General features: G+C 39.6%; 1 protein-coding gene across 1 annotated transcript in view; it reads left to right on the top strand.

The window, feature by feature from the left end:
* The window catches only part of PDE11A (phosphodiesterase 11A), a 449,383-nt gene that overhangs the window by 168,961 nt on the left and 258,216 nt on the right, over positions 1 to 22,206 (top strand). The window contains exons 3-4 of the mRNA XM_082630579.1: positions 4,423 to 4,512; positions 10,423 to 10,563. Of these exons, the coding sequence (XP_082486705.1) occupies positions 4,423 to 4,512; positions 10,423 to 10,563 (231 nt within the window). The remainder of the gene's footprint in view (positions 1 to 4,422; positions 4,513 to 10,422; positions 10,564 to 22,206) is intronic.

Here is a 22,206-nt window from a genome sequence, read left to right as displayed (position 1 = left end):
TGATAACTTATTTTCCAAATTACTCTACTTGAAGAGTTTATTTAGCTTTTGAATTACAATTATGAAAACATCCCCAGTTCCAAAATCAGTGTGGCTTGAATCAGTGAAGCTTTGCCTTATAGTTAATGCCCGAAGGTAGAAGTGACTTGAGAGCACAAATCTCAGGATCTGCACAGAGAAAGGAGGTGTTGGTGGGAAATTCCCTCACCCATTAATTTGGCTGACAGTGATGTGGCCCCTCCAGCTGTGTTGCTTTCAGGAGTGGGGTCTATAAAGGGGATGGCCCCAGGCCCCTCACTGTGAACCTCCAGTGTAGACCTCCAGTGTTCTTTAATGATATATAATTGGACCAGACCAGACCATGGGGCCTGAATAGCCTTTCTCTGTGGTCTGCAAGTTTGAAAGTGCTCAGTACCTACTGTCTTTCTTTAGGATATTGATGGACAGTCCCAGTGCTCAGATTTTATGCTTATTAGTGATACTTTTCATGAGTTTCCAGGGCTAAAGTGACTTTTTCACACTGTTTAGTGATTTTCAGTTTAACTACCTTTCTGAGTGGGATGTTGTAAAGATTAATTAGCCAGTGTTCTTAAAGTGCTTTCAAGCTGAAAAGTGCTGCACAAGGGTGTACAGACTCATTAGCTTCTTAGTCATTAAGGTTTTTTAGATCTTTTGGCATTCAGAAACTAGATGGTGAAGGCCAAATTAGTATTTTTTTCTTGGAGGAGGGGGATTTCAGAAAGAGCAGAATAGAACAGTATATCTTTTTCTAAAAAAGACATCTTGGGCCTCCCTGGTGGCGCAGTGGTTGAGAGTCCGCCTGCCGATGCAGGGGATACGGGTTCGTGCCCCGGTCTGGGAGGATCCCATATGCCGCGGAGCGGCTGGGCCCGTGAGCCATGGCCGCTGGGCCTGCGCATCCGGAGCCTGTGCTCCGCAACGGGAGAGGCCACAACAGTGAGAGGCCCGCATACCGCAAAAAAAAAAAAAAGACATCTTTCGTCCTGGAATGGAAAAAAGATATAAAAATATTTTTATTTTTCATTATCTCCTATTTCCATAATGCTTCAGCTTCCTCTTACTCCCTTCTTTCAAAATATATTTGACCACTTCTCCTGCACATTTATTTAGAAATTCTATAGATTGTCATATAGTTTTCCATAATGGAGCTGAGTGTGGCCCCAGAGTGTTGAATTGTTGTGTCAGTTAATGACACAGTATAGATCATTCCCTTGGTAAGTAAAGACCCCCTCTCAGTTTGCCATGAAGGTATGTATCATCTCCATCAATAGTAATCTTCAGTTTTATGTGTGTATATATACATGTATATATATATATTTCACATGTTCCTTTAGTCATTCTCTTCTTCCTACTTGCTTGACCTATAAACCACCTTATATAATACTTGACCCCAGAAGGCAAATAAATACAGGAAGGAAGGAAGAAAAGAAGGAAGGGAGGAAGGAAGGGAGGGAGGAAGGAAAGAAAGGAGGGAGGGCAGGAGGGAGGGAGGGAGAGAGGGAGGAAGGAAGGAAGGAAGAAGTGGAAGGTTAACCATATCTTCTCTCTTCCACCTCCATCATAGTCACTGTCTCCATGGTAGGAAAAAAACCCCAGAAAACTGCAACGAAGGTGCTCTGTGTGTGTGTAAGTGATGTTGAAAGTGGTCCCATTCTGGCTAAAGGCAGGGAAATTCTGGCAGTATATCTGGCAGCTTTAGGTCAACAGCTTTATACGACTTACCAACATACTTCCTAAGGCATGAGGGGGACTGCCGGGAAGAGCGGGTGACAGAAGTAACATCTAGTTCTAGAAGGCAACATGTTGTAAGGAATGATCACCAGTTGTAGAATTAGATGACCTGAGTTCCTTTGTAGGTTTGAGCAAGTTTCCTGGGTTTCCTGATCTCTAAAATGTACATAATGTTCCTCCATGAGGAGGTGATGTGAGATTCAAATGAAGAAATGAAGTGAGAGTGTCTGGCACATAGCAGGTCCTCATTAAATATCAGTTTATTTTGAATCAGAGTCAGTGAAGGAATTTATCCTGAAAATATCTGTAAAAATCAATTCATTGATTTTTTAAAACTTCTGTTCAATACCTGAATTCTCCCTTCTTTAAAAGTGGGGTCTCAGCTATCACCTCACACCTATCAGAATGGCTGTCATCAAAAAGAACACAAATAACAAATGTTGACAAAGATGTAGAGAAAAGAGAACCTTTGTACACTGCTGGTGGGAACATAAATTGGTGCAGCCACTGTGGAAAACAGTATGGCGGTTTCTCAAAAAGCCAAAAATAGAACTACCATATGACCCAGCAATCCCACTCCTGGGTTGATATCTGAAAAAAGCAAAAACACTAATTCAGAAAGATACATGCACCCCAATGTTCATAGCAGCATTATTTACAATAGCCAAGATATGGAAGCAACCTAAGTGTCCATCAACAGAGGAATGTATAAAGAAGATGTGGGGTGTGTGTGTGTGTGTATACACACACACACACACAATGGAATACTACCCAGTCATAAGAAAAAGGAATGAAATTTTGCCATTTGCAGCAACATGGATGGACTTGGAGGGCATTATGCTAAGTGAAATAAGTCAGACATAGACAGACAAATACTGTATGTTATCATTTACATGTGGAATCTAAAAAATAAAGCAAACTAGTGAATGTACCAAAAAAGAAGCAGACCCACAGATATAGAGAACAAGTTAGTGGTTACCAGTGGGGAGAGAGACAAGATAGGGGTAGGGGATTAAGAGGAACAAACTATTATGTATAAAATAAGCTACAAGGATATATTGTACTACACAGGGAATATGGCCAAAATTTTATAATAACTATGAGTGGAACATAACCTTTAAAAATTGTGAATCATTATGTTGTACAACTGAAACATATAATATTCTACATCAACTATATCTCAGTAAAAAGTGGGGTCTCAACATTCACTTCTACAAAATTCTGAATTACTTTTAGGAACACTCTGTCAGAGTTGAGTATGCCCAGGTAGCCAAAGCAAGATTTTAATAGGAAAGAAATGATAGGGATTGTGAAGTGCCAGTCATCTTTTGTTCACCTCCAGCCCCTCTACAAAAGCACCTCCCACTCCAGGTAATTCTGTTCTGGGTATCCCAGGGGTGTCTCACGCTTGCTCCTGGGTGGATCTGCCTCTGCTGTTTTCATCCCTCACCCACGGTGAGCACTGCACTGCCCTCTTCTGGGCATGGCAGGAACTGCTCTATTTTGCTGCTGCCTCTTGACATGGCATCATGGTGCGTGTGTGAGAGAGAGACAGAGAGAGAAACTGACTGTCATATAAAACATGCCCACATGCCCTTTTCCCTCTACTTTAGAAAATCCCAAAGCATTGTCTCTCTCTCTCTTTTTTTTTTTTTTTCAGTACGTGGGCCTCTCACTGTTGTGGCCTCTCCCGTTGCGGAGCACAGGCTCCGGACGCGCAGGCTCAGCGGCCATGGCTCACGGGTCTAGCCGCTCCGCAGCATGTGGGATCTTCCCGGACCGGGGCACGAACCCGTGTCCCCTGCATCGGCAGGCGGACTCTCAACCACTGCGCCACCAGGGAAGCCCCAGCATTGGCTCTTTTCACAGTGTCCTACGTTGTGAAGAGTTTACGGAAAGAATTCTTTCGGTTTTTACTTGAGACATTCTCTCTCTCTCTCTGGAATCAGAGATTCTGGATATGAATTTGAGTGAGAGTGCCAGGAATTACTGAGAATCCCTAGACCTAGACCCCCTGTGATAAGAACATCTTTGTTAGGATCAGACCCATCGCACGTGGCTGTTTCTTTCCATAGGAGGAGTGCTCTCTTTAAGGGTACCCAGCCTTTCCTGGGTAGTTATAGCAACAGAGCAGTGGGTTCAGTTTGAACCCTTCTGCATGAGGCTTCTAGGCCCTCTGGCACCTAAGTTCCTACCGGGCCCATCCTAACAGTCATGCTTAAGTCTGTAGCTGACAGAGTTCTAGCATCAAGCTGAGATCCCTGCTATGGATACATATGTACAAAGAAATTGGCTTATATCCTGCCTACCTCCAAGTGTGAGTATGGGCACTGCCTTAAATTCTAAATATATCAGACTTCATTTACTCATTTTTCATTGATCAAGGAAGGAATACAAAGATGATTTAGACACAGTTCCTGTATCACAGCCATCACAGTCTGTTGCTTCACTTTATATCTTCATAGATGTGACTGTCCCTAGTTAAAGCTTGACTGTCCCTAGTTAACTCTGAAAAATATTCCTTCTGAAGTTAAGATACTAGTATCAACAACACCATACTCAATCTCTGTGGTTGAAAAGATAGTATTGAAATCAGGCATATGAAGGAAATGTGGAGTTTAGTTCCATATTTTTATGTTTTAATGTTCATAACACTCTCTTTGCCCCCAGGTTATGCAGATGTATCTTCCATTTTGCGGAATTGCCATATCTAATGCTCAGCTGTTTGCTGCCTCAAGGAAAGAATATGAAAGAAGCAGGGTGAGTAGAAAGAAACATTGCTGACAACCCTCAAAGCTCTCTTTCACGTGTCTGTGAGTCATTATGTCTTTTAAAAACAGCGGATGATCTTTGAATAGTCCAGGAATCCTTTTTATTTGTATAATCCTTCAAGTCTATGGTTGAAGATCCCCTTTAAGCAATAAACCCAAATGGAAGTGGATATAAATTCTCTGTTGATGTTATCAGGAAATAGCTTCTTTTACAAAGGAAATTAATTTCACATCTATACTTCAAGGCAGCAGATATATTCTTGCTTACTTATAGCTTTGAAACAATAACACAATGCAGTGATTTTTTTGCAATTTAGTTCCCTTAAGAAGCAAGGTACGTTACAAATGATTTCACCCCACCTCACAAATTTTGAATTGAAAGTTTTCCTGGAAGAGCATCACAAGGTAACTGGACAATAATGCTGCAAACACCATCTTATAGGATTATAAAGAAACTCACACAGAGGGATTGATCTCATATACCTTCACCAATTATAGGGTTAAATAGTAAAAAACAAAACAAAACAAAACAAAAACAAAGACTGATGCTCAAATAATTGTGAAATGATCAAATACAGATTAAATTATACTAGGCTCACTGTAGTTTTAAATATAGGGAAGTTACGGTCACAATTTAGAAATATATTTATCAAGAAGATGTTCAGAAAGGTTGGAAACCCTCAGTTAATTGGTAATCAAATTGATTAAAAGTTTCATTTGCTAAGCATTATGATTTATGAATATTTCACAGGAAACAGTTGATAGCTACAGCTGTCTTCTTTAGCACAGCATACCACCTGTTTTCTCTGACTTGGATCCTGTTGTCATCTTTAGCCCCATGTCTTACCATTCTCCTCCTTTCATTGGACATCCCAGCAATACAGTCCCCAATTTCCAGAAAACGGTCTGTTTCACTTTCTCATTCCCTTAGTAATATTTCTTCCCCTGCCTTCAATGCCTCATGTCCACCTTCTTCCTCCCACTGCTTTTGCCTTGCATTTCCTTCAGGACCCAGCTCAGTCTTCCACTTAATCTTTCCTTTGCTTGTTGTTTTGCCTTGTATATACCACCACTGTTTTATTGTGGGCACTTACCACACTGTATAATATGTACTGATGGCCCTCCTCTCCAACTACATTTTAAATTCCTTAAGGAACACTTCATGAATTATGAATCTTTGCATCCTCATGTATTCATTTATGCGCTCAACAAATATTTATTTTGTAGTACTCTTCAGACACTGTCCGTCCAAAGCCCCTGCCTTCATAGAACTTACTTATTTTAGTGGGAACAGTAGATAAGAGACAAACGAGCAAATAAAAATTAATATAGTGTCAGGTAGTGGTAAGTGCTATAAAGAAGAATGAAGTGAGGCAATGGAATGCAGACTGGTAGCTGAAGGATAGTTTCAGAGGATGTTTATTTCAGAAGGTGATCAAGAAGGTGTCTATAGAGAGATGATATTTGATCAGAGACCTGAATTAAATGAAGGAGTAAAGCCACACAAAGATCTGGGAGGAACATTCCAGGCAGTGGAAATATCAAGTGCAAAGGCCCTGGGGTAGGAGAAACCTTGGTCCATGTGTCTAGAGAGCAGAGAGGAGAGACCTCAAATAGCCAAAACGATCCTGAGAAAGAAGAACAAAGCTGGAGGCATCACACTTCTTGATTTAAAACTATACTTCAATGCTATAGTAATCAAAATAGTATGGTACTGGCACTAAAGACAGACACATAGACCAATGGAGTAGAATCAAGAGCCCAGAAATAAACTCATGCATATATAGTCAACATCTGTTTGACAAGGGAGCCAAGAATACTCAATGGGGAAAAGGTAGTTTTTTTCAATAAATGGTGTTGAGAAACTTGGATATTCACATGCAAAAGAATGAAATTAGACCTCTATCTTACATCACTCACAAAAATTTACTTGAAAAAGATTAAACACTTAAATGTGAGACCTGAAACTGTAAAACTCCTAGAAGAAAATGTAGAGGAAAAGCTCCAATGATTTTTTTGGATCTGATATGAAAGCTCAAAACAACAAAAGCAAAAATAAAGTGGGACTACATCAAACTAAAAAGCTTCTTCACAGCAAAAGAAACAATCAACACAATGAAGAAGCAACCTATGGAATGGGAGAAAATATTTGCAAATCATATGTATCAATAAGGGGTTAATATCCAAAATTTATCAGGAACTCATACAACTCAATAGCAAAATATTAAAAAAAGTAATCCAATTAAAAAATAGGCAGAGGATTTGAATAGACATTTTTCCAAAGAAGACATATAAATGGCCAATAGACACATGAAAAGATGCTCAACATCATTAGGGAAATGCAAATTAAAACTACAATGAGATATCACCTCATACTTGTTAGAATGGCTATTATCAAAAAGATAAGAGATAACAAGTGTTGGTGAGGATGTGGAGAAAAGGGAACCCTCTGTGCACTGTTGATGGGAATATAAATTGGTATACCCATTACGGAAAACAATATGGAGGTTCCTCAAAAAATGAAAAATAAAATTACCATATGATCCAGCAACTCCACTCCTGAGTATATATCCAAAGGAAATGAAATCACTAGCTCAAAAATATCTGCACTCCCATGTTCATTGCAACATTATTTACAATAGCCAAGACATGGAAACAACCTAAGTGTCCACTAATAGATGAGTGGATAAAGAAAATTGTGGTACACACACACAATGGAATGTTATTTAGCCATAGTACAGAAGAAAATCCTGCCATTTGTGACACCATGGATGAAACTTGAGGGCACTGTGCTAAGTGAAATAAGTCAGACAGAAAAAGACAAATACTATATTATCTCACGTATATGTTGGATCTATGGAAAGCAGAACTCAAAGAAGCAGAGTGTAGTATGGTAGTTGCCAGACATTGGGGTGTGAGGGAAAAGGAGAAATGTTGGTCAAAGTATACAAACTTCCAGTTGTAAGATGAATAAATTCTGGAGATCTAGTGTTCAGCATAGTGACTATAGTTAATGAATACTGTATTATGTACTTGAACATTGCTGAGAGAATAAATCTTAATGTTCTTACCACACAAAAAATGTAATTATGTAAGGTGATGGGTGTGTTAGCTAACCTTAGTGTAGTAATCATTTTGCAATATATAGGTGTATCAAATCATCACATTGTACACCATAAACTCACACAAAGTTTTATGTCAATTATATCTCAATAAAACTGGGGGGGAGGAGAAATAATGTGGTTGGTCAGTGAGAAGTGGGAGATTATACAAAAAAATTAGCAGTAAAATATATAAGGCTTACTAATATTGGAAATGAGTGAAAACGACTTTAGGCTTGTACAGGTGGCAAGTAAACAGTTGGATACAGGAATCTGGAGTTTTGGGGAGATGTGAAGACTCGAGATTAATATTTGGGAACCATCAGCATATAGATGGTATTTAAAACTAGGCTACAGGTGGGGAAAACATATGGGTAAGAAAGGGAAGAGGTCTAAGGATGAGCCCAGGAGCAAAAAAGGTCATAAGGGGCTTCCCTGGTGGCGCAGTGGTTGAGAGTCCGCCTGCCGATGCAGGGGACATGGGTTCGTGCCCCGGTCCGGGAAGATCCCACATGCCGTGGAGCAGCTGGGCCCGCGAGCCATGGCCGCTGAGCCTGCGCGTCCGGAGCCTGTGCTCCGCAACGGGAGAGGCCACAACAGTGAGAGGCCCGCATACTGCAAAAAAAAAAAAAAAAAAAAAAGGTCATAAGAAGAAGGAGGTGGGGAAATGCAAGTGACATCAAGAATCAGGGAGTATTCAGCTGTGTGCAAGGCTTCCAATGTCTGTTGAATTGCATGTCATCCTAGATTTTCTTCTTTTTTTCTCCTATTTTGGAGCTAGTCTGCATTGTTATTTGTGAAACTTATATCACTTGTTAGTAAAGCAGAAATTTTTAATTAGAAACAATAAAATTACTGTAATGTGATTTGTCAGTGCAAAACTCAAGGCACAATTAGTTTTTCCTCTGAGATAAATGTTCTTGTATACGGGTCCCAGAGGCCCCATCCATGCAGTCACAACAAATTGAAAAGTTAAATAATTGTTTAGTTAATATGATCCATCTGAAGAAATAGTCTGGATGATTAAGGAAATAATGTCTTCTCAATAACAGGGGATTTTGTTGATAATTATGCAGACAGTTGCCTCATTTTTAATGTTATATTTGCACATGAAATTATTGTACATTGACGTCTTACAGCGATTTGCTGTCCAAATGCCAAACGGACAGGATACACTTAAAACTTTTTTCACCCCCTGGTGTTTCTCTTTGCTTTGGGTTCATAGAGCAATGCATGGCCCTTAGCCATAGTCACAAGCTCTCTTTAGAGAAAAAGCTACCCAAGATATTGGGTCTTCTTTCAGATGCTCAGTGAACTAGACTCATTTCATGGATCTCTTAACTCATTCAAGTGCTTTTCTACCTGAATAGACTCAGAGAAGAAATATTCACATATTTCAAATGGTTTCAGGACAAATCAAATTCATTACCAAAGTTGAAAATTAGTCAACACCATCTACCAGAATAGATGTGAATTTGAAAAACCATGAAATCCTTTTGTGACAGGTCAGACTGGAGAGTGCACATCTTATTAAATTCTGTTGAATAAAGCAGCCTCTGGTCAATTCACTGGCTGTGTGATTTTCTGATTGCACTCTAATAGAGGCATAATATCTGCCACCTGTAAATGGCCCACTATTCCTCCATCTCCAGAAATATCCATGTAATTAAAAATTCTAAATAAATATTATCTCAATGCATAAATTGTAAGCTAACTTAGCTGGATAGAATGACAAGTTATTACAATTTCATTTTTAAATGAGTATACAGTTTTCAAGTTAGAATTTAAGTTTTTTCTTTAATTTTTGTGCTTTTCATTCTATTGTTTTAATAGAAGTTTTAATGGTGATTTCTTTTTGAGAAGTATAATGGTATATAAATGTTCTCCTGGACAGATTGGGATGAAGCCATACTTCTTGTGTAGAGGGATTAATGGAGTTTTTATATATATTTTTGAAGGCTCTGAAACTTAACTAGCATCCCCACTATGATTCTTAAAGAGTTCTGTGAGAGATGGGTATTAGTGAAAATAAGTCTTGAGTTTGACCATGAAGCTATTTCTTCTGGTGGCTGAGGAAGAGATGCTTTGTAATTTTCTGAAATAAATGTGCATTAGAAAGAATCAGGTATCTGTTATTCATAAAATGTTGGTTTTATACCTAGTCACATTGCAGAAAAACTGCTGTAGGATGGGAAAAGCCTATCAGTAATGATTATATGAGATCATGTAGTCATTAACTATATGGAATATAGTCATACAGATATATGAGGAATTTATGTGGGATTATATGGACTGGCACTATTCTCAAGTTACATTTTACAATTCAAGACTGTGTTATAGGGACTTCCCTTGTGGCGCAGTGGTTAAGAATCTGCCTGCCAATGCAGGGGACACGGGTTCGAGCCCTGGTCTGGGAAGATCCCACATGCCGCGGAGCAACTAATCCCGTGTGCCACAACTACTGAGCCTGTGCTCTAGAGCCCTCGAGCCACAACTACTGAGCCCGCGTGCCACAACTACTGAAGCCTGTTTGCCTAGAGCCCATGCTCCGCCCCACTCGCTGCAACTAGAGAAAGCCTGCGCGCAGCAACGAAGACCCAACATAGCCAAAAATATATAAATAAAGACTATGTTATAAAATGAAATGATGGAAGTGTGTCAAAACAACCATAAACGCTTTAAAAATTAGCCACACAAAAATGTTTATATTTTTATAACAAAGACTAAGTGGAATTTTAAGAGAAAACTTTTAATTCAGTCCCTTAGCCACCTAAATACATCCACTTTATCTTTCCTAGGCTTTGCTAGAGGTGGTTAATGACCTCTTTGAAGAACAGACTGACCTGGAGAAAATTGTCAAGAAAATAATGCATCGGGCCCAAACACTGTTGAAATGTGAACGCTGTTCTGTTTTACTCCTAGAGGACATCGAATCACCAGTAAGTCATCTTTTATCTGTCATCTGCGTTAATGAAGTAAAGTTTAGTTTAGTTTAGCTGTAACTAAGTTTGTGAAATTGTGACTTGAACCACTCTTTTGTGACTCTTCTAACCATGAGGTGAGGTGACTTTTTATAAAAGTAAAATTTTTTAGTTCCTTTACATGTATTTTCAGTCTTGATCTGCTGTCACCTGAGAAACATAGACTCTTCCACTGATGGGGGACCTTAGACGTCTAGCCTAGCCCTGTGTATACAGACGAGGCCGCTAAGGGTTGGAAGTGTTTGCCCAAACTCACACAGCTGAATAGAAGAGAAGCTTGGGTGCCAGCCTCCCATTGTACCCACCCAGCAAGGGAACGCCCTCAGCACTGGTGGGCATGGATCGCAATCCATACAGTGCTCCACAGCCCTCTTCTGGGGGTGGGGTGAGGAGAAGCAAACGAACCCTGGGGAAGCAGTGCCCTTTGTGCTTGAGCTGAGTAGAGTGACCAGCCTGAGCTGGGCTGTGCTCTCCAGCAAAGGTCTGTCCTTCTGCTTCCCAGGTGCAGTTTCCAGGTTCTTCCACTGTTGCTTCAGACCTGTGGACACTTGCACAGTGTACTCCAGTCAGGAGGTGGAGGCTCCTTTCCTCCTCACGTAGGGGCTACTCTTATTCCAAGGGCAAGCAGCTGGGTCTCAGCCTCAGGCCTGCCACACCTTGGCTCTCAGGGTCTGTTAGACCCTCTGGCTCTTTGTGGGAAATCTGCTGGTTAAATACATAACAATATTGAAAATAATGATCATCAGTCTAACTTCTTGAAAGTTAAATGTCTAACCCTCAACAGCAGTTTAATATCTTTGCCGTGAACTCTCGTCAAAGACCAGGAATTGTCTAGTAATTAAGTGCTGTTTTAATACCTCAGAGGATATTTTACCATACTTTACTTAAAAAATGTTATTGTCTTTACCTTTAGGTTTGCTTTCCTCAAAGAATGAGAACCTTAGGATAAATTTTGGAGATTTAATCATAAGTATTATAAAACTTACACCATTAAGCTTAAAATTTTTTTTAATTGAAATATAGTTGATTTACAATGTTGTGTTAGTTTCAGGTGTACAGCAAAGTGATTCATATATATACATATATATATATGTAACTGAAAACATATATAATTCCTTTTTAGATTTTTTTCCGTTATAGGTTATTACAAGATATTGAGTATAGTTCCCTGTGCTATACAGTAGGTCCTTTTTGGTTATCTATTCAACATTAAATTTTTTAAAAAATCTATATATTTTTAAAATGTTTAGGAGTGTTTCCCTATATCTTAGCAGAGTTTGGCGTTATTTCTACTCAGCAGGTGTGGTTTAAGCAAACAATAGCCTTGCAGTTATCCTGCAATTGTGTAAAACTCAGTAGAACCTTGGGAGAACACACACACACACACACACACCCCAATAGCCTATATTTGTGAAGCGCTTCCAGATGCTTTGTGAAGCATCTGGGTTCATTCAATGCTCACTGCATCCTTATGGGATAGGTATTATCATCATCCTCACTTACAGGTGAGGACTTAAGGCTCCGAGAGTCGAGTGACTTACTAGAGTCTTCCCCACCACCTGACTCTGAAACCCCCAAAAGGAGTGGGAAGAGGTGGGGTGCTCAGTGGTTCTTGGCCGGCTGTGGGCTCTCCCTGAGCAAAGGCAGGAAGGGGCAGCGGTTGGGGCTTTTCAGCCTCCAAGGTTCCTGAGCCACTTCCAGGTCCCTGTGAGGGCAAGTGGCTGGGGGACCATGTGGAATCTAAGCAAGGACAAGCTCACTGTTTGCTAGTTCAGTTAAAACAGACATGGAACTAATGTAAACCAGCTTAGGGTGGTCACTTTTGTAAATCTTCTAACATGGACTAGTTTTTACCCTGCGGTCTTGCTCTCTGGCAAGTCTGATGAAAAAATACAGAAGACAGACAATGATATGGAAAGTGCGGGCAGAGCTGGAGAGAATAACAGCGACAGTAATAGCTTCAGGGTATAAAGTAGGGAGGGGGTCAAAAATCACTCCCTAGACTAGATGACTAGATGGTACATGCATAAAGGTGTTGGTGTAGTACTGAAGGTTAAGAAGACCTTTTCACTATCACAGCTGAACATTCTATGACTGTAATGTTGGGGTCAGGGCAGAAAACCTGGGCCTAGCCTATCATTTCTTCTTTGCCCAGCCCCTCCCCTTCACAGTAAGGAGGAACTCCTTTACTCCAGAGGGGCAAGGTCTGCAGGTAAAAGTGAACTATGTGCAAAAAGAGGAGACTAATCTGTTTGGTACCATTTGAGAAGCTGTGAAGATTTTTTGCCGAGGTTACTGCCTGGGGAGGTGGGGTGGGAATGGGGTATAAATGTGGCATCACCATGCAGAAAACCCGTCAATGCCCTGCTTTCCTTTAACATGCTTCTCACCAAACGTTTGTTGAAACTTCAGACTCAAAGGGATAGCTGTTCTGTGCACTACCCTGATTGTCAGGTAGAAATGATAGGAAGGAGATCAGATACAGTCACTCCATGTGTAAGAGGAGAAGCCAGCTCAGGACACCAGATGCCAAAATCTGGTGCTGGCACAGCAAACAGAAAATCATGCTGAGTCAAAGTTCTCTGGCTGGGACTTCTTCCTCCTCACCTCAGAATGCTGAATGGATGGGATGATATTAAAAACCTTTGTCATCTAGATTTAATCAGGGGTTTGAATGATTATTATAGAGGGACCCAAGCAACACCTGTAAATGCTACATGATTTTATTTTACTGATTAAGAGCACACTTAGATTCCTATCCCAATATTAGAAAACAAAGATGGAAGTTGACAACATGATTTTTAATTTTTAAAAGTTCATATGGAAAAATAAACGTATAAAAGTAGTCAGAAAAAATTTTTTAAAGGCAACAAAGATGTAAAATGGATGAGGTTTTGCCTGTGAAGCTGTTAAAATATATTAACTAGAGATTTGTTCCTTATAAGAAACAACTGAACAGAATAGAGTCCAAAGACCCCTATACATGTGAAAAGCTAGTAAAGACCGTTCTCTTTCCTGTAGAGTTTAGAAAATTATTTTTGAGAAACAAAAGTGTGTTGGAGGACTAGAGAGTTTCAGACTTGAAATGACAGTGTTTTGGGTTTGTTTGTTTTTTTACTGCAAGCATTTCAACAATAAAGATGCTTTTGTAATTATAAAGGAATACATACAAGTTCTCAACGTCACTAAGCAAATCCAGAATTCAGGCATGCCTTGCCCTTGTTACTTATGGCCTTTCTTTCTTTATTATCGTCAGCAAACCTATCACTCTCCATCCCTCTCTCCAGCCCTCCAGTTATCCTGGTACGTTGTTTCAGGCAAGGGATTGCACTGAATACAGAGACAAAGAACTCCATTCTGGGTTTGTGAGTGCCAAAATGGGCTTTAAAAAGTTATGACAGAGTTATTATCTCAAAAACCAAGACTTTTTCATCAGCAAGAACCAGGCTTTCTTAGAGACTTGAAGGAACCAGAGCCTAATGTTGTACCCAAAACAGTGGATTGGAAAGAGAATAGATGAAGCCCTAGACTCCCATTCATGAGTTGCCCGGACTAAAGTGGGAGAGTTAGAAGAGGAAATGCAGTTTCCCAGCTCTCCTAGCCCTGCCCAGCCTCAAGTCCACTCATAGTGGAGGTAAGGGGGTGGTGGGGATTGAAAGTCCCCCCAGACCCCACGACAGGGAAGAAGGCTGGAGGCCTCAATATGGGAGGAGCCACGGGACAGCCAGAGCTCCACAAAAGCATGAGGGGCAAATACAGTTTTCCCATTTCCTGATAGAAGGTAACAGAGGGAGGGCTGAGACCTGAAGAAAGAAGCCTAACTGTCAGGATGAGGGAGGCACAGAGGATGTGACCTGGGCCTGGAGAGCTATAGGTGTAGATATTTAAGCACATCCACTGTTAGGGATGACTAGGCTGAAGATCAGTGAGGCTGCCTTGCCTCTTAGAGGCCAGCCTGGGTGAGAGGGTGACTATAGATCAGCTACTTTGCTCCAAAGAAGCCAAAAAGTTGCATGTCATCCTGGTGAAAATTTCAGTATTAAATGAATTGAATTCTGAAACGATTGAGAAAATCTGAAGTGGCTGAGTTAACTGGATTGTCTCTTTTGTCTTCTGTCAGCAAGCAGAACTAGGGCTCAAGAAGAGATTCAGTTGCTACAGGAAAATAACATAAGTGACTTTTTGTACAGCTATGTCTGTGGCCTTTGAAATTTATAATCAGTATACAAATTGTATTCTCTAGTCAATCATCTTATATTCAGTACACAAATATGACAGAGCAAGCATTTGAAATTAGATTGGTGGGAAGATTGATGGATTGTCCTACAAATGTTTTGGAAACAAATAGCTGGCAACTTAGGAAAAAACAAATTCAAAAAGCTGGATTCTTACCTCATACTTGTCAAAATATAATTTTCTATAAGGCAAAATCGTGACTTTCATGTAAATATTTAATAAATACATATCAAAGATTATTTTTAATTCATTAATTTATGAGGGAACAAATAAGACGTTAAAACAAGTCCAAAGAGCATTTGAGAAGTTAGGTATTTATAGGCAATGTTAGGATAAAATTTATCAGAGACAAAACTTTTTAGAAACAAAACAAGTCCATAAACTGTCATCTTTAAGGCTATCTTTTCCGTAGGATAGAAATTTTTAATCAGAGAAAAAGCTACAAATTAACATGTAACTTTATTAAGTCTGGAGTCTTTAATAAGTAGTAACCAAGGATGGGACTTAGTACATTTCTTAGATCGGGGCTGGCAAATTATTTTTTGTAAGTTTTCAGATAGTATATTTTTTAGGCTTTGCAAGTCACATGATCTCTGTCGTAGCTAGTCATGGTAGCATGAAAGCAGTCTTAGTATGGCTATGTTCCATTAAAACATTATTTATAAAAATAGGTGGTGGGAGACTTCCCTGGTGGTCCAGTGGTTAAGGCTCCGTGCTCCCAATGCAGGGGGCCTGGGTTCGATCCCTGGTCAGGGAACTAGATCCCACATGCATGCTGCAACTAAAAGATCCTGAGGGCTTCCCTGGTGGCGCAGTGGTTGAGAGTCCGCCTGCCGATGCAGGGGATGCGGGTTCGTGCCCCGGTCCGGGAGGATCCCACGTGCCGCGGAGCGGCTGGGCCCGTGAGCCATGGCCGCTGAGCCTGCGAGTCTGGAGCCTGTGCTCCGCAATGGGAGAGGCCACAACAGTGAGAGGCCCGCATACCGCAAAAAAAAAAAAAAATAAATAAATAAATAAAAAAATAAAAGATCCTGCATGCTGCAACAAAGATCGCACTTGACAACAGAGATCCCACGTGTGACAACTAAGACCTGGCGCAGCCAAATAAATAAATATTTTTTTCAAAAAAAGTAGGTGGTGAGCTATGTTTGGCAGCAGGCAGTAGTTTTCAGTTCTCTGCCCTAGATAATTCTTGTGTGGCCTTTACTCTCTTATGACATTGAAAGATGAGCTGCCCCCCTTTTTGCTTTATTTCTGTAAGTCAATATAAATTTCAGATGGATCAAAGACTTAATGTTTAAAAAAAGAATGTAAAAATACTGGTGAATATTGTTTTATAGTCATTCTGTGGGTAAAGGCTTTCTAAAACATTCATGCAATTTCTTAGAGAATATAAGCACATTAAAATACTTCTATGATTTTGCAGCCATCAGACTGGTAAAGATTTAAAAGTATTATAACAGTGAGTATGAGTGTGGTTATGAGAAAATGGGCATTATCATTACTGATGATGAGAATTTAAATTGGGATAACCTTTATGGATATAAGTTTCGTGAAATATATTTCAATTTTAAAAGGGCCTAGCCTTTGCACACAGCAATTCTTCCTCTTAAAATTTAGCATAGCGAAAGAGATGGAGAAGAAAGTAAAATGAGTATATAAGAATATTTATTGCAGTATTTACAGTAGTGAAACTATAACTCAAATATCAACAGAAGTTTTATATAATGAAATTCTATATGTCCTTTAAAATAGTGATGTATATCTACATTTATAGGAACAACATCCTTGATATATATATATATATATATATATATATATATATATATATATTTTTTTTTTTTTCTTTCTGGTACGCGGGCCTCTCACTGTTGTGGCCTCTCCCGTTGTGGAGCACAGGCTCCGGATGTGCAGGCTCAGCGGCTATGGCTCATGGGCCTAGCCGCTCCGCGGCATGTGGGATCCCCCCGGACCGGAGCACGAACCCGTGTCCCCTGCATCGGCAGGTGGACTCTCAACCACTGTGCCACCAGGGAAGCCCTCCTTGATATATTGTTAATTAAATAATAAAGGAGAAAAAACAAATATAAAAGGATGTGATTTTTATCAATATATGGGTACATAAATGAGACCATATTTTCACAACTATTAAATTGATGGAATTTAAATTTTCTCCCTTTGAGTTATGTTTCCTTGTATCTTCTCTCTTAGGCAGAGTCAGGAATTTATCACCTCATAGGAAAAAAGGGCAGGTACTGGATCTTCCAGTAAGAGAGTGAACTTGAAAGTCAGGTGTCAGGAGAGAGGATCTGCTAAATGGATTTATATTGCCTTTTACCAGTTAAGGGCCAACCTGAAAACAAACAAACAAACAAACAAACAAAAAGGACAGGAAGTAAAACTCCATAATCCACAAAAGAAGAAGCATTCACAACCCTATGCTTCCAATCATCACCCCACCCATGCTGCACATAATGGGGGGAGAGCTGCCCAATGCAGTGAAAGTTGGGTGGGGTGAAATAGAAAGCTGAGTGTGGTTGCCTGCATCCAGCTATCTTGGGCAGAGTACAGTGTTCATCAGAACAAGTCACACATACCTGCTTGGAGCAGTAAGGGCGAGTGCCTGGCCAGGCTCAGGGATGTTTCTTGAGTCCTCCTTGCTGCCATAGTGTGGCAGGAGAGGTGGGGTGGAACAAGAAAACTTTCAGACAAGCCATCTTGGAAACAAGGCTGTCAGTGTGTCAGGCTAATTGACAGTGTGAGTGACAAGTCACCCTGCAGCTGCTAATATTGGTCAGCTGAAGAGAATTTCATCACACAAAAATATCTATGTCATATGGAACTTCACAGTAAGCAGAGGAGGCTTCTGCTAGGCAGGGGCTGAAATTGCTGCCAGAGGAGAGTGTTGGTGAGAAAGTACTCAAAGACAATAGACCAAAATACAAATGCAGTCACCCTAATCCACTCCCCTGAAGTCATCCCTCCTCCATTATTCACTTAAAGATAAGCATAGAACAAAAAGTCACCAGCATGGGGCTTATGCAAAGGTACCACAAGAAAAAAGAAGGAAAGGAATGTGAAAACAAAAACCAGATGAAGAACACACCCCAGAAAAATTGCTAACAGTTTTCCATGAAATGAAATTAAAGATAGTGTGATCTCTCTGGGGGGAAAAAAGTGTTCAAAGAAGAGGTACTAGACTCAAGGAATAAATGATAAGCAGTAAATATTAATAGATAAGAAAACTGAGTTGGCAGAGCTTAGAAAGAAATAGAAGAAAAATATATAACCATACAGAACTGAATATTACATTAAAAACATCAAGAAAAGAAGAGAAGAACTTCTAAAATACTTTCAGGGGCATGGAGGATAAAATTGGAAATGAAATGGAAAATAATACAGAATAAAAAGACAAGATAGAATGATTAAAATGGAGTCAAAATAAAGGAAGTCCAAAATAAGGATAATTGGTATCTCTGAAGAGAACATGACAAATGAAACAGGAAACAAAGTCAAATTATAACAATAGGACATTTTATTGAAATGAAGGCAAACTTGAATTTACAGACTGAAAGAACATATCATTTCAGGAAAAGTTGATGCTCACTGCTTAGTACTGAAACACATTCAGTGCTAATGAACTTCAAAGATAATTAAAAAATTCTTTGGGCATCTAGACAAAATCGAGTCACCTATTGGAGGAAAATTCATTCTGGTGTTAGGCTTCCTGGTAGCACTCTCCAGTTCAAGGAGACAACATAGTGATAGCTACCAAGTCCTCAGGGAAAGAAAATATGACTCTACAATTTAAAATCCAGCAAAATTCATATTCAATTATGTAAGCCACAGATAGACACAGAATTTCATCACACAAAAATATCTATGTCATATGGGACATTTATGCATTTTAAATATGCAAAGGAGAGTGCAGGAAACATAGTTCCAAGAAGCCCTTCCTGAAAATGTGAGAGGTTGAGATCAAGCCAAGCAAGCAATGGAGAAAACATGATAAATAAGAGTAGTATTGAGTATTGAATATAGAGCTAAGGCAAAAAAACAGTAGGCATATGCTTATAGAGGAACACTGTGCCTAGAGACTAGATCCCTTTTACATTGAGTGGTGTCTAGCCTGCTGTTTGTCTGGGGAGAGATGATACCTCATTGCTCAAATGTTCCCTGCGAACACAATCCTGAGAAATGAACCAGACAGAGAGCAGGGCCTTGCGGTCTTGGCGTACACAGCCAAGACTTTCCACTCAGCACTATGCCTCTTTCAACAGGTATCTTGGTTGCATGGAATATTTTAATTTTAATGTGTCAAACTTATCAATCTTCCTTTTTCATTTGTGACTTACAGTTTTTGTTTTTAAAAATTATCTACCTCCATGTTATAATGACATTCTCTTATCTTTTCTTTAATCCATCTGGTTTTTATGGGCTTTTATATCCATCTAGACTTTATTTTGTGTATAGTGTAAAGCTGTGTATGTATAATCAATTGTCTCAGAACTATCCCCCCCCTTCTGAATTATATCAAGTCTCCATATATACCTGGGTCTGTTTCTGAGCTCACTATTTTGTCCCATTGCTCTATTTATCTATTTATGCACCAGTATTACACTTTCTCAATTTCTATAATTTTATAATCCTCTTTGATATTTGATAGGACAAGTCCTCAGTGTTGTTCTTCTTTAAAATTGGCTTGCCTATTCTTGACCTGTCGCCCTTCCATATAAATTTTAAGAGCAGCTTATCAAGTTCCATGAAAAACTCTGTGTAGATTTTGATTGAAATTGCTTTAACTGATAGATTGATTTGTGGGATTTCTGCAAGTAACAGAATCTACAGGGGAAAATGGCTTAAACAATAAGAACATTTGTATCTTAACATGACAGGAAGGCTGCAGAAGGTGGTTCTGGGGATGTTGCAGCAGCAGATGATGTAATCAATGATCCAGGCTCTGTCCTTTTCCTGTGCGTGTCTCAGTGGTTGGCGTTCACCAGCTGGCTTTCACCCTCATGGTCCAAGAGGCTGGCACAGCTCCAGGCAGCATGTCATCCTATAACTGTGTCCCCAAAGAAGAAGGGAAATGTCTTTTTACATATCCTTCTCTTTCTCAGGGAGGAAAGCCTTTTTCAAAAGGGTTTTTTCCTAGCTGACTTTCCCTCCAGACCCATGGTCAAGAACAAGATGTTCAAATCATTTATATTCTCAATATTTTTTTGGTCTTTATCTATCATTCTCTGATAGACGTGTGTTCAGATCTTCAACGTAACTGATTTATCACTCACTATCTTCTTGTCCAATTCTGTAGGTTGTTGACTTAGTTGTCTGTATTAATCCTAATTGTTTATGTGTTTTTGAATTTGGGATTGGAGCTCATTTTAGTGGGAGGGTGTTTTATTTGTTTATGCCATTGTTTTTTTCATTCTCTCTTGTACTCTTCCCTCCCTGTCTAATAGTTTGCACAACTCCTTTGTCCCTAGTCAGGAACCAGGTCTTATATTGATGGCTTGGGTCTCCTGCTGTGTGGTAATACTACACTATACCAGAAGCAGCTTGGTTCAGTTTCTGGGGGTGAAGCTAGGCCACCTGTCTCAAGGGAATGCTTTTAGTCCCCAAACCCCAGTAGAAGCTGAAATCCCAACCATTGCTCCTTGCCTGTTTCTGGACTTGGAGCACAGTAGGTCCCAGGCTCATGCCTTTAGAGACCTTATGCTCCCCTCCCCTTATCTTTTCTCTGCCTTTAAACCTCTATATGTCTTTCTGGTTTTTTCTTTCTGTCGTTTATCGATCTTTGTTCTGTTTTTGGAAGAGAGCAGAAGAATCAAAGCATGAACATACAGCACCATCTTTATTGGCATTCCGTACACTACTTTTTACACTCAGAAAAAAAGTATCATTTCAGGGGAAAAAATCTGCTCAGTTTCCTCTGAAAATAGCTTTTGCTTTTCTCTATTTTATTAGAATCATTCCTGGTAACAAAAACTTCTGTTTTTTTTGTGTGTGTTATTTGTATATTTTTAAAAGCTGGTTATTGCAGATGTATGGTATTTCATGGCCTCTCTACATTTGAGGGAAAGAGGGAGAAAAAAACATTTAAATCTAGTTGTAGAAGCTTTGATTCATCAAGATTTTAACTCAGTGTTAAGACTGCATTCATGGTCTTTAAACTGGGCAGTCAGGTGTAAACTGATCAGTTTGCTCTGTGGATGCCAAAAATAGAAATGAGGAATGCCTTCCTCACCCTCTCTCCTGCTAAAATTAACGTTTTACCCTCTTTTGTTTTTCTTTAGTGTTTCAGTCAATCAATTTTTTTAACACCTTTATTGGAGTATAATTGCTTTACAATGTTGTGTTAGTTTCTGCTGTATAACAAAGTGAATCAACTATATGTATACATATATCCCCATATCCCCTCCCTCTTGCATCCCCCTCCCACCCTCCCTATCCCACCCCTCTAGGTGGTCACAAAGCACCGAGCTGTTCTCCCTGTGCTATGCAGCCGCTTCCCACTAGCTATCTATTTTACATTTGGTAGTGTATATATGTCAGTGCTACTCTCTGACTTTGTCTCAGCTTCCCCCTCCCCATGTCCTCAACTCCATTCTCTATATCTGCGTCTTTATTCCTGTCCTGCCCCTAGGTTCATCAGAACCTTTTTCTTTTTTTTTAGATTCCATATATATGTGTTAGCCTATGGTATTTGTTTTTCTCTTTCTGTCAGTCAATCAATTTTAAGTGACTTTGTCAATGGTATTTTCCACTAGACTGAAAAAATAAAAAGATTGTTCCATAGCTAGCTGCTGTCAACATTAGGAACTACTTAGTCCTTTGAACTGAATATTCCCTGCTTAATGTTATTCCATTCCATAAACCTGTCTAAGCAATTCCTATCAGTTCTCTTAGCTCTGTTCTAGCTCATATACTTACTATTATCTCTACTTCTTTTTGCACTTAGTCGAGGAAAGCGAGAATGAAGACATTTTAATCTTCTGTCCTGAGGCGCTGTCTCAGCACTGGTGTTTACATGTGTTCTTCTTTCATGGATTATCCTGATGGCTGGCAGCTATTTTGTTGTTCAGAACTCCATGAAGTACTTTATAGCCGAGCTTATCAATATGAGACTGGTTTCTGGAGTTTATTTTCTAAACCATGAAGCACAAGCTCCACTTGTTTTCTAATGTGTTCCTTAACTTCTTGGTTCTTATGTGAATACACATACAATTTAGCCATTGAACTAGATGATCTTCCTGAACCCAACACTTGAGAGGAAGAGATGGAGATAGTAATTGTCATCTGGTTTTTCTGAAACAGCCACTATCCTAAGTGGATGGTAAAAATTGCTTCAGGCTTTCCTTTCTA

This window comes from Mesoplodon mirus (assembly GCF_964341445.2).
Source record: "Mesoplodon mirus genome assembly, chromosome: 8".
Lineage (NCBI taxonomy): Eukaryota > Metazoa > Chordata > Mammalia > Artiodactyla > Ziphiidae > Mesoplodon > Mesoplodon mirus.
This window is presented reverse-complemented; position numbering and strand designations above follow the sequence as displayed.